Source organism: Mesoplodon mirus (assembly GCF_964341445.2).
Source record: "Mesoplodon mirus genome assembly, chromosome: 18".
Classification (NCBI taxonomy): Eukaryota; Metazoa; Chordata; class Mammalia; order Artiodactyla; family Ziphiidae; genus Mesoplodon; species Mesoplodon mirus.
Window position 1 is genome coordinate 195900 of NC_138994.1, and position 13961 is coordinate 209860.

At 37.9% G+C, this 13961-nt stretch overlaps 1 protein-coding gene across 11 annotated transcripts in view; it reads left to right on the forward strand.

The window, feature by feature from the left end:
* The window catches only part of MBTD1 (mbt domain containing 1), a 64309-nt gene that overhangs the window by 45792 nt on the left and 4556 nt on the right, over window positions 1-13961 (forward strand). For all 11 annotated transcript variants that reach the window (XM_082604446.1, XM_082604445.1, XM_082604447.1 and 8 more), the window contains 6 exons: window positions 623-678; window positions 1016-1120; window positions 5211-5358; window positions 6356-6438; window positions 6842-7076; window positions 7570-7647. In XM_082604446.1, the coding sequence (XP_082460572.1) occupies window positions 623-678; window positions 1016-1120; window positions 5211-5358; window positions 6356-6438; window positions 6842-7076; window positions 7570-7647 (705 nt within the window). The remainder of the gene's footprint in view (window positions 1-622; window positions 679-1015; window positions 1121-5210; window positions 5359-6355; window positions 6439-6841; window positions 7077-7569; window positions 7648-13961) is intronic.

Below are 13961 nucleotides of genomic sequence, written 5' to 3' on the forward strand. Positions count from 1 at the left end.
ATAATGCACTTTTGGGGCTTCCCTGGTGGCGCAGTGGTTGAAAGTCCGCCCACCGATGCAGGGGACACGGGTTCATGCCCCGGTCCGGGAAGATCCCACATGCCGCGGAGCAGCTGGGCCCGTGAGCCATGGCCGCTGAGCCTGTGCGTCCAGAGCCTGTGCTCGGCAACGGGAGAGGCCACAACAGTGAGAGGCCCGCGTACCACAAAAAATAATAATAATAATAATGCACTTTTGGTCACAGCTACATTTGTTTTCTTACACCTTTTTATCCAGCCTGTTTGAAAGAACTAAAGATAGCCTTTCCCTTTCCATTCAATTTTAGATGAAATAGTGAAATTAAATGTGGTTAGACTTAATACTAAACACATTAAAACATACTTTCTAAAGTTGTAATTCCCTAACTAGGCAATTTCCAGCATTCTGATTGGCTGAATAACAGCACGTGTACTCTAAAGAGAGAAGGATTTTTAAAGAATATTATTCACCATAAATGTAGAAGGCATGTATTTTTGCCATGTTTTAGAGTATACATACCTTGTGAGTTTGAAACCTTCAAAGAAACGTGGTTTTTGGTCTTCTCAAAAATGCTGACAGATTAGTATGTAACTTTTCCTTGTAGATATTACAAAGAAACAAGATGGACATTTTGATACACCACCACATTTATTTGCTAAGGTAAGAAGTTTTTATAAGAACCCTCATTTGTAAATTAGGTTTGAAAGAGGGTTGTGGGTTTTTCCCTAATATTATGGAAATCGTAATTACGTATGTTCACCTAAAAGGATTAAGACCTTGTAATCCATATGTGTCACAACCGTTGATTATCCTTATTGTTCAGTTCTGTGTGCCCGACTTCTCTCTATTCCCTAATGGAAGGTTGAGTTATAGTATTAGGTAGGTAGGAGAAGACACTTGGTATTTTCATCTGGTAAGCTGTTTCGACTTGGTATTGTTATAATTATTAGACTGATGACACTTGTGACAGTCCGTGTACTTTCATGTAATTCTTCAGGTGAAAGAAGTAGACCAGAGTGGGGAATGGTTCACGGAAGGGATGAAATTGGAAGCCATAGACCCATTAAATCTTTCCACCATATGTGTTGCGACCATTAGAAAGGTAAGAGAATAGGTTTTAAAGTGTAGAAACAATGCGGTTACAGGAACTAGGTTTCAGGTGACAGGAGAAGGAGGCCCCTGACGTGTTCATTGTGACATAAAATGTGTGCAGCTGCACCTTCCCTGGGGAGAATGGTACTAATAATTTCAAAAGGAATGTGAATTCTCTTAGGAGCTTTTCTTTGTATATATCTTGTTGTCAAGATTGTTATCTTGAGTCTGCTACCTTTATTTTATGGCAGTATATCCTTAAGTTAGAGGAGGAATATTTATTTAACTTACTTCCTGGTCAAAGCTTGTCCAGCGTAGAATTTGTAACAAGGCCAAGTTTATCTTCAGTTTCCTACGTTTCCTTTGTGTGCTTTTTTTTCCCCTTTTAGTAGTACTTTACTTCTTTTCTCTTTTTTCCTCTCTTCTGAAACTGTTTTTATAAAAAGATGTAGAAGAGTGGTTTTCAATTCTCAGTAGGCATCAGAATCTCCTGGGGAACAAAAAAAATACCATTGACTAGGCCTCTTCCCCGACCCCGCACCCCCATTCTGATTTAATCAGTCTGGTTTGGGGCCCTAGCATTGGTTTTTTTCTTTTTTGTTTTTAAGTCCCCAGGTGATTCTCAGGTACAACCAAGGTTAAGAACCATGGATCCAGAATCTGCTTACGTAAAGGTGTAACTAAATTGTGATTTGCATTTCAACACAGTTTTTAAGCCTTAAGCCAGAAGAATTAAAAACAGTTGTGATGGCTGCCATGTCCCAAACACTTGTGTTCAGGTCACACGGCTGGACCAGACAGGCTCCAAACCTTGTTGTTCTTCTTCACCTGACTAGTGATCCAAACCACCTGGTACTATTTAAAACATAGATTTCCATGACCTACTCCAGACCTACTCAATCAGAATCACAAGAATTATTGCCCAGATATCTGTATTTGTTTAAAAAATAAAGAAAATTAAAAGTTCTCTCGGTAATTCTGAAAATCAGCCAGGTTTGGGAACCAGCACCATGCTCTATGTGAAAGGAAGAAAAGTGTCCAGCGAGTAGAATACCCAGCTTCACTCAGAAAATACTTTATGAATTCTTGCCATGCTAGGTTTGGTTTGGACTTTAAGAAGCTTACAGTCTTGTAGAACAAGATAAGATGTATGAAAATAAGTTTAACATACAAGATCAACTATGATTTAAGAAAGGTACAAGTACTGTTGGAATTCGAATAAAGAAGAGGTCACATCTTCTCAGAGGAATCAGGGCAAGCTTTATGGAAGAGAGGACATTTGAAAACTTTGTCTTGAAGGATGGGAAAAACTCTGCCAAGCAGAGATGCAGGAGGAAATTGTGTCATGGAAAGTGAATATGCACAAAAGCATCAAGAGTGCAAAGAAAGTACAGGTCACATTTAGGAAATGGAGAGTGGTTCACACACAGTACACACCAAACAAGTTGCTTTGAATATTCTGGACCAGGCTTTTTGTTTATAAGGAACAGAAACCCGCTCAAGTGAGCTCTAGGAAAGTTACTCTAGGGTTGCAATGGGCACGCTCACAGACATGCAAGGACACAGGGATGAGACCTGGGAAGGCATAAACTCAGTGTTATCCTCCACCTCTCGGGGGCCTCTTTATTCCACGTGTGCTCTGTGTCTGCACCACTCTTCTTTCACTCTTTCTCTGTTGGTGTCCTGCTCACTCAGTCTGCACGTGGTAGTCCCAGTCCCTGTCCCTGTCTGTATCACAACCTTTCAGTGCCAGCTCCAGCTGATGGCTTGACTACTACCTCTGTGTCTGTTCATTCTAATTACTGAGAGAGAATCTAAACAACTGAGCCCAGCCTTTGGCCTGGGCCTCTGAAGGTTGAATACTAACCCCTCCAGTCAGCTGTATTTAGAAAGGGAGAAAAGAACCCATGTGAGTGGAGATAGTCCTTTCCAGAGGTCTTAGAGCTGTTAAGGTTGAAGAGAAAGTTAGTGTACATATCCAATATAGTAGAAATAACTAGGAGAAAGGAACCTGCAGGCAAAGACAAAAAGATGATGTGGAATTAGATTATGCAGTCTTTAATGCTTGGTCAGGCTGTCTGAGTTTTCTTTATGAACAGGATAAGTTGGTAAAGTTTTCTGGAATGAACAGAGGTCATACCAAAGGAAAGTTTAACTGTGTCAGAGAGGAGTTGTCCATGAAGGAAGGCTGAAAGCAATGACATCAAACAACATAATGGAGAGAGAGTTAGTTAATGGCCAGGATAAAGGGACTGAATGTTTAGGGAGAGCTATGGGGACCCAGTGACTGATTGCCTTTGAAAGGAGCAGGAGAAGGAAGTTGTTGGTTTGATGCCCTGTACTAACTCTCAGAGAATATGTTCAGCATGCAGGTGAAATGCAGGACTGAGACACTGGGAGGGTGACAAACTCATGATAAAACTTGAGAAATTGTTGGCATAAAAGTCAACCATTGAAGAGTGTAGTGGATGCCATCATGAAAACAAAAGAAAAGGGCTAAAATCAGAAACGAGCTGGAGGTGAAAGGGTGGCCACCAAAATAATGTGAAGGAATGAACACAGAGGTGAGAAGATGGACCAGTAGACTGTAATGTAATGAGAGTATGGGATTAAATGTTTCAAAAAATTGAGTAGTCCACTGGTATGGGATACTGTAAGGGAGGCTGAAGTGTTGGAAAAAAGGCACTGGATTTGACAAGCTAGGAGGTCATCGGTGAATTTAGCAGTTTAGTAGGGTCAGGACAGAAGTCAGACTTCAAGGAGTTACATAGTATATAACCTGAATTGAGTCTCTGGGTGAAGAGTATATAGGAATTTATTGTACTATTCTTGTATCTTTTCTGTAAGTGTGAACTGTTTGAAAATAAAATATTTTTAATGTAATGGGAATTGGGAGACATTAGAGTATAAGAGATGGTGTTTTAGGAGCAAGGTACCAGTGACAATAGGTCAAGATGGAGAAGTTTGTCTTGAGGGGCAAAGAAAGGACTACTACTTACAACAATCTGAGGTGCAAAGGATGGACTGTGAGGCCCCTCACGTAGTTTCTGTGATAGAGGAGCACGATCATCCAGAGCATGAGAGAGGTAAAGCTGGAGCTTGAGGAAGGTAGAAAAGGTTTAGAAAAACTTCTCTATGTGATAAATCAGAAGGAAATAAAGTTATTACTGAGTAAGATTTAAAGCTTAGCTGAGACTAGATAGTTAAATTGTAAAAGAGCACTCAGCCTTGGCCATTGGCAGAGGGACTGTTTTCCCTAGACCTCTGAAATCACTTCTGTGTAACCATGCTGTTATTTCTGGTACACACTAGGACTTACACAGATGTTTTTCATTATAATTTCAGTTATTTAAGGTAATTAAATAAACATTTTTCACTTTTAAGAGATCTTTATGTAATAGATTTTCCTTTCTTTTAGAATGTCACTAAAAGGATCATTTTTATAATAGTGGTACCTAATTTTTTTTTTACATCTTTATTGGAGTATAATTGCTTTACAATGTGTGTTTCTGCTGTACAACAAAGTGAATCAGCTATATGTATACATATATCCCCATATCCCCTCCCTCTTGAGCCTCCCACCCTCCCTATCCCACGCCTCTAGGTGGTCACAAAGCATCGAGCTGATCTCCCTGTGCTATGCAACAGCCTCCCACTAGCCATCCATTTTACATTTGGTCGTGTATATATGTCAGTGTTACTCTCTCACTTTGTCCCAGCTTCCCCTTCCCCCCACCTCCATGTCCTGAAGTCCATTCTCTACGTCTGCATCTTTATTCCTGCCCTGCCACTAGGTTCATCAGTACCATTTTTTTTTTCCATATATGTGCATTAGCATCCGGTATTTGTTTTCCTCTCTCTGACTTACTTCACTCTGTATGACAGACTCTAGGTCCATCCACCTCACTACAAATAACTCAATTTCATTTCTTTTCATGGCTGAGTAATATTCCATTGTATATATGTGCCACAACTTCTTTATCCATTCATCTGTCAGTGGATATTTAGGTTGCTTCCATGTCCTGGCTGTTGTAAATAGTGCTGCAGTGAACATTGTGGGTACCTAATTTTAAATACTTGGAATTCTGTTAATTTAAAAGGTGCTGGCTGATGGATTCCTGATGATTGGGATCGATGGCTCAGAAGCAGCAGATGGATCTGACTGGTTCTGTTATCATGCAACCTCCCCTTCTATTTTCCCTGTTGGTTTCTGTGAAATTAACATGATTGAACTTACTCCACCCAGAGGTACTTCTTCCTAATATATACACTGGGTTTTCATCCTAGCTTTCCTTTTACATGGTACCAGTTTACAACATATACCACAGCCCTAGATTTCTTGCTGTATGAAAATATAGTATGTGTGTATATGTATATATAAACATATGCGTACATAACAAGAGCTGGGGGTGCTCTGAAAACATAAAGAACTGTATCCTAGGTAGCTTTAATAAATTACATTGGTGTAGAATTTTCCCTCAGCATCTGTACATTTTATAATAAGAATTGGTATTCTCAAGCCCTGTTGAGATGTTGATGTAGGCTCAAAGAGCTACTGCATACATGAACTTTTTTAAAAAAAATAGGTACTTTAGCCTTTGAGAGAAAAGCAAGTTTTCATCTTTAGATTACCATATGAGGGAATAATTCCCTGGCGGTCCAGTGGTTAGGACTCGGGGCTTTCACTGCCGAGGCCCTGGTTCGATCCCTGATCGGGGAAGTAAGATCCCACAAGCCAAGCGGTGTGGCCAAAAAAAATTAAAAAATAAAAATGATTACCATGTGACTTTTTAAAAGAGTACATACGCTTAAATAGCTCATATGTCTTAACCAGTGACTTTCCTAATTTCAATATCTGAGCCTTGGATTTTTCTCTTAAGAAGGAGAAAAGCCAAAACAGAAGACTATAAAAATAGTATTTGCCCAGCCAGTGTTCTTTCTTACAAAGAAAGAAAAATACTACTGAAAAAATATTAAATATTAGACTGTTCTAAGCCTAGGATTAAAAAGCAAAAGTCTATAGTTCTTATACACTGAGGAGAGGAGAGTTACTTTGGCATTAGAATAAATGGGCGCACCTGTTTCTGCCTAGAAAAAGAAGAATATCCATATAACAGGGAGGAACTATTGTCCTGTACAGCATTAGCACTTGAGATTGTGGTGTGCACTGAATTACTTTATATCTACATTTTAATATTACACTAATTTTAGGTGAACTCCTAGTTAAACCAGTTGTGTTTTTCAGGTTACACAAAACTTCCTTTTAAATGGTTTGACTACCTCAGGGAAACTGGCTCCATTGCAGCACCAGTAAAACTATTTAATAAGGTAAATTTAAAAGATCGCATAATACTTATGTGGATTTTTTTTGATGCTTCACAAATGCAAATCATTGTTGATCAATGTCTTCGCCTTATGTTAGAATTTCTTAGTGGAGATTAATATAAACAAATATAGATTAGTAAAACAATGTACGTATTTCCTTTACATAGGTATTGAAGCTTGTTTCCAAACTTTGTTTCACTTTTAATCTGAGTAAAATAGGAATGAATACGTTTCCTAACTAGTTCTTACATGCTTCACCTTCCTATGTTTCAGTAATTAATTATTTGGGATTTTTGGGGTCTAAGTTGTTAATTGGTTATGTTACTTCTCTTTTGTCTTTCTTAGTGTTAGTAGAGTTATACATTCTTCTTTTCACCAGTGTTAATATTTTGCTTCTCGATGTTAGGATGTTCCAAATCACGGATTTCGTGTAGGAATGAAATTAGAAGCAGTAGATCTCATGGAGCCACGATTAATATGTGTAGCCACAGTAACTCGAATTATTCATCGTCTCTTGAGGATACATTTTGATGGATGGGAAGAAGAATATGATCAGTGGGTAGACTGTGAATCCCCTGACCTCTATCCTGTAGGGTGGTGTCAATTAACTGGATATCAACTACAGCCTCCAGCATCACAGTGTAAGTTGGTATACAGAAAAGGTGTCCTTTTGTAAAAATCAGCAATTCTCCGAGGACTATCTCACATAAATCATCTTGTGAGCTCACAGGACAAGAATATACCTATGTCTGATTGGTTGCCAGGTAAGATCTTAAGACTCAACAACAATATCACAGAATCAGACCATGTGTACCATGGCATTGTGAACTCAATAGTCAGTTGTTTAATGACTATAGAAACACAACATTAAGAGCACTCACCAAATTAAGCTAGACTTCCTTTGATGAGTTTAAAGTTATAGGCTAAAATTTAGTGATATATAATATAATAAGTGCTTATTGAATAAATAATGGAATCTGGTATTGAGCTTCATGGTTTTGCAGGAACAAGTACTCTTATTTTCAAAGCATCGTGTACTTTTATAAACGTCATGGTTTTGGTGAAGATAGTTCATCTAAGTTGTATCTAGAGTTGTAAGCAATTATTTGATACCAATTTTCTCTTATTTTTTAGCATCAAGAGAAAGCCAATCAGGTTCATCAAAACAGAAGAAAAAAGCTAAGTCCCAGCAATACAAAGGACATAAGAAAAGTGGGTCACCACGTGGTGTTTATATACATTTCCTAACTTGTCAGCCAACTGGGGTCTTGGTATTGTTGCACAGAAATGGTATCCCTTGTGAGAGCTGATAACTGTGCATTCTGTATTATGCTTAAAGGTGCAGTATGCCATAAAAGGCAAACCTTTTCAATAATGAGAAGCACTTACCTTTGATTGACAGGAAAAATTATTACCATAATATTTGATATACGGTAAAGAATAGAGTCTGTGAATGATTGTTGCAGTAATATGTAAACCTTCTGAAAATTAATCCTTTTTTTAAATTTTTTATTAAAAAAAACTGTAAAAGCAGATGCTTGATGCTTACAGTAGACTTGGAGACTAATAAACCCATCCTTCTTATAAACCAAAACTCTCTTTCTAGAATGATACTTGTAAGAAATTGAAGTTAAAAAAAAAAAGAAAAGAAATTCAAGTTGATAGCTAACACAATCAGGCTTAAGAAAATCTTTTTCAATATGCTGTCTGTATTATATTTTACCTTACAATGAATGATTACTGATATTAATAGCCAAAATAATATAAAATATATTGATAGCTCTGATTCTTTTAAAATCTCCCTCCTCCACCCCATAGAAAACTACAGATTTTTCTCTTCATGAAACCTGTCATGGAATATTTCATTCTTAGATAAGATTATTTTTACTTAAAGATTTTTTTTAAAGTAAAAAGTATATTAGAGGATTAAAACTAAAACAGATTTTTGCAGCTGACTTGCCATATGTTCAAGTAAGTGCTGATCTGTCTCATTAACAACCAAGAGACTGAAATAGTGTGAAGAATCAAATATACCTTCACACGTTTGATTATAGTTGATGTTAATTGTTTTTTCAGTGGAGACTTCTAGCAACCACTGCAGTGGTGCTTTAGTTTCCTCCCCACATGAAACCCAAGTCAGCCTCACAATAGTGATAACCATCAGGCCTGTCTCTTACCCTCTCTTTTATATTATGGACATAAGCCTCCCACAGACCAAAAATTATTTTGCTGACTGGCTGCTTACCGTGTTTGATACTCACCTAAAAGAACTCTAGAGAACATTGCCAGACCAGGTAGATCAAAGTGATTTCCCACTTATCTGGAACTGATTAGCAAGAAGTCATGTAGTAACTTCATGTCAGTGGACTAACCATAGCAGACGTGATCACTAAGCTTTCTCTAAGACAGGCTGCTTTGGCTTGTGTTTTCACTTTTTATTTATTATTATTATGAGATTTCAGAATTTTCTTTGCAATGTGTCGAATTTAAGAATGCTTTTTATTAGTGACTTTATGACATTTTTTAGGACGAATTTCTGAGCATTGTATACACAGTTCACATACCTCCTCAGTGTGACACCTACATGATTTGTTTATGGTTTATGGGACTTAATTATTTTGAATTAATGGGCTGGGGACATGGGAAGAAATGTGAAATTAATGAAGTGATGATATCACTATCCCAGTTTTTAGTGACATTTAACGTTATCAGATTTCTGGATTAGCTGAAGAAATGAATTTAGCTAAAAATATAATTTGTTCTTTAACATTTTAATAACTCTTAGTATTATGACATCATCTCTAATGCCTTTTTTTTTAAATTTATTTATTTTATTTATTTTTGGCTGTGTCGGGTCTTCATTGCCGTGCGCGGGCTTCTCATTGCAGTGGCTTCTCTTGTGGATCACAGGCTCTAGGCGCACAGGCTTCAGTAGTTGTGGCACGCGGGCTCAGTAGTTGTGGCTCGCGGGCTCTAGAGCGCAGGCTCAGTAGTTGTGGCACACGGGCTTACTTGCTACACGGCATGTGGGATCTTCCTGGACCAGGGATCGAACCCATGGCCCCTGCATTGCCAGGTGGATTCTTAACCACTGCGCCACCAGGCAAGTCCCTCTAATGCCTTTAAATTGTCCTTTGGACATAAGAAAGAAAAGAACTAGGGACTCACAGTCCCTTATTAGAAATCCTAGAGGCCAAATGTGTTTTGGAATTTACAAATTTTTGGATTTTAGAAAAGAAATACAGTGTGTGTAGCATATATTATGTAACACCCCTTGCAGACTCTGCAGCATTTTTTTTCTTTTTTTTTTTTTTTTTTTTTGCGGTACGCGGGCCTCTCACTCCTGTGGTCCCTCCCGTTGCGGAGCACAGGCTCTGGACGCACAGCCTCAGCGGCCATGGCTCAGGGGCCCAGCCGCTCCACGGCATGTGGGATCCTCCCGGACCGGGGCACGAACCCGTGTCCCCTGCATCGGCAGGTGGACTCTCAACCACTGCGCCACCAGGGAAGCCCCATCTGCAGCATTTTTTGAAGCAAAATATATATAAACAGTTACATTTAATGGGCCAAATAAAGATTATAAATAGTATCACCAAGTGAGGTTTGATTTTGTTGCCAAAGTTTTGCCAAAAAAAACCTTTGAATTTTGGAATTGAGGATAAGGAATTGTAGTGCTTTGTGAATGAAGAAGCAATCTTCATTGTAAGGACACTGTTCCTTTTATTTCTTCACATTACTCAGCAAATAATTTCTTAGAAATTTTTTCCACACAACTTTACTTGCCAAAATAAGAAAGAGGTTGGGGTCCAGGAACGTAACTTATCCATTGCATGCAGATTTATATCAGTCAGATAGGCCACAAAACCTTTTATTTGTTTTTAAGTTTGTCTACAGATTATTATATTCTGGCTCTATTGTTTCATCTTATGGCTCTTTGATCTTTTTGTACCTAAAATCATCCATCAGTGTGTTCTTTGGTAAGGCTTATTTTTTACAGAACTAGACAGTAGATTGGCTTTCTCTAGTTGCGGCAAGCAGGGGACTACTCTTCATTGTGGTGCGCAGGTTCTAGCCTATTTTTTAATTGGCTGTGTTCATGCTGCAAAGGGATAACTATTAACTAGTGCTTCTGAAAAATAAGGGTGATGTTCTGTCGAGGGAATCATATAGACTGTTGTGTGCACATGATCTGTCCAATCTGAAAAGCCTTTTTTTCCTCAAGGCTTAGTAATCCTAGAGCAGGAAAACCAGCGCTAATTTCTGTACCATCTTCAGGGGCTATTGTAAGTAGTAGAGAGTTGGAGATTCTCCTTGCATTTTTACCTCCAAGTGTGTAGTACATTAGACTTTTTCGTCTAAATGAATGCTGCAAGTGATTTTGGTTTGGCAGTTGAGAGTTGAATGTGTACGCACAGGAGCTTGGTTTCCAGATCATTTTACATAAGAATACTGTCTAACTTAGATTTGTCTTTTAGTTCTGATTTTGCAAAGGATAATTTCTGATTGCTCTTGCCTGAGTCATTTGTAAACTCTGGAAGAAAACAGATATAATTTATAGTCACAAAGATATGTAAGTATCCTTCAGCTTTCAATCAAATTAATGCAGTATGTTTGGTTGTTCAGTATTTACAAAGCTTACTTTTTTGTTGTTGGTAAAAGCATTGTGTAAGTCTTTGAAAGCTTATGTGTGCTTATGATACCGTAACCAAAGGGTGTTTCAAAAGAAACTAGATTGCCGAAGAACTTGCAGGCAACAAACATTTAAATTTTAGAACTGCTTTTGAGAATAAGAATTATAATTGTTTTCTAAAAGAGTGAATTATAAACCGAAAGTTAGGGGAGCACATTTCATATCAGTAAAATCCTGCCACTCGTACAATTCATTAATTAAACTGTTTGATTTCTCCCTGAAGGACAGTGTGTGTTTGGGCTTATATGGGCAGTGAAATGCCTACAAGTAGGGTTTTAGAACCCTCTCTGCCATTGGATTGTCAGTCCCCCTCAAACTAAAATTTTTTTGAAGGTAATTAGCCAGCTATTCTCCACACTCGATGCTCTCTGTAGTTCATTTTGCGTTGTTTTGTTTTAAATTGATTAGAGAGTCAAGAACCAGGATTACCAGACTCTGAGAAACTAGAAATAATCTCCCCCATCATCCACTCCCCAACACACACACACACACACCCCTTGTTTTCAGAAATACAAACCTTGCATAGTTGTTTTTCTTTTCAAAGTATCCTGTGCAGCACAACCTTTCCTAGTTATGATGCAGTTTTCTTACCACACATGTAAGTAAAAGCTTACTTTAGTTTAACTTGATATTTAGAGAGGAAGATGCCAGTTGGGAAGAAGCCTGTCAGTTTGTCGAGCCTGCCCATGACAGGGGGGGTACAGAGGAGCTTTTCTGGTGGCGAAGAGTTGACTCCCCCTCTATATCGAGCCCTTCCAGCACAGACAGCCCCGGAGGTCTTCCCACCTCCCCGCACTAGCCGAGAGTTCAGTCCCAGCCTCAAAACAGGTAATTGGTCACATCCGCACCTCAGGTACTGCAGAGGGTCAAAGTCTGGGTTAGGGTGGTGGGAGACAGAAGCATGGTCTGGCACGACAGATGCTGACATTAAATTTTTCTTTTTCTTTCAACTAAAAAATTCATTTTCATTAGTCTTTGGTAGTCACTTCACTAAAATGAATAATCAGGGAAGGATTTTTGTTTTGTTACAAGCCACTTTTGAGCTTCAAATTCGGGTAAAGCTGTGATTTCAGTTTATGGAATTGTGAGACAACTTGTACTGTTTCATGGTTTCGTTAAAATGGTTGAACATTTTGCATTGCAGAATTCTACGTGACTTGACCTGCGGGAGAAGTATGCCATAAGGGAGCAATCTGATTAATCAGATCCAAAAATGAGGCTTTGTTCATAGCATTCCATAGCGTCTCATTCAGTAGACAGGATGTGTATTGTATTCCTGTGTCATTTTAGTTCTGGTAGTAACATTTACCATAATCTTAGTTGAATAACATGGATTTGGAAATATAACACCTGTATAATTTTGGTATTGAATTTGAGTGAAATTTATTTCTATAATTTCATGTTTATATATGTACAGTGATTAAGTAAGTAAATGACATTTAATTTGAGTTGAATTGGTTAGGCTAAGCTGGTAGAGTATAAGGAAGACTGCCCTTTGTAAATGCTAAGAACAAACATGTTACCGTAGAATGTCAGAGGCTTCACTTGCATATGATGAATCTTAGACGTGAGTACAGATCAAATAGCCCCAAAGCCAAAGTTGTATCTACCTTGGCTTATATTCTGCCATATCCTAACTATTGCTTTTAAACAATTTTTTATCTAATTTGCAGTCTTTAAAATGCCTTTTATATGTTGAAAGCCATGATGGGACTTAGTACCTAGCTCTATTTTCTTCTCATTCCTCTGTTTGCTAATATTTTTGCACCTGAAGTTGTCATCAGCCTTTTTTTTTTCCATTTTAAAATGTGTTCTTTAGTTTTTGCCTTCTTAAACAGTGTATTAGGTGATCTTGATCCTTCCTAGTCTGTTTCTCTGAAGATCACTCATATCTTTATATCTAGAGAAAATTACTATACCTTTCTTGTATAAGAAATGGATTAGGACTGCAAATGCAAGTTTACCTGCTCTTTTATGGAAATACCTTCAAATGTCTAAAGAGCCTTTCAACTTCTTTTCTTGTCTTTGTAACTTTTTTCTTTTTGTACTTGTTATTATGAAAGTTTTCTGTAACCTAAGTGATTAACTATAGATAATATTGTGAGCTCTGAATATGTTTGAATTTTTATTGCATTTTAGATGTATTTTCTTTAAGCATTAGACTGATTTTGAAGGCGTGTGTCACGTTTTGTGAGAGAACTTGACTCTCAGGATTGGCAAAACCCAGGAACTTGGAGTAGGCATACAGGATGGAACCCACAAAGCCTCCTAAGTGACTTCCCTTTCCACTAGTGTCTATTGTGTGTGTCTTCTGAGCTAGGGGCACATCTTGTGGGATTTAATGTGATTTTACTGTGGTGAAACTATGTAGGGACTACGTTGCTGTCTTAACTCTCTGAAAGCTATGATTTGTTTAGCTATTGAGAGAATTTATTATTTATGGACTGCTAACTAGGAAAATGTGATTTCTGTTAGATTGTCTTCTGAAATGTTAGTGATTAAAGTCAGCAAAGTAACTTCCTTTTAAAAACAGAACCAAGAAAATGCATTTGTGTAGAAAGTGACATCAGCCACAGGATCTATTTTATTTCATCCATCATTCATTGAGAATAAGGCCTGTAAAGGAGAAATGATTAGTGTGAAGATACCAGACAGGCTTTATTTTAGGTTCCTTAAAAACACTGAAACTTTGCATTAGAACATTACACACCTGAGTGACTGTTTCACCTTTATCTTGAGTTACTTTTTTTTAAGAACATTGTTTCCATATTTTAACATGAGTAGAAGCATAATCCAGAACTTTGTTGTTAATAATAAGTGCAAATAGTTTCAGGAT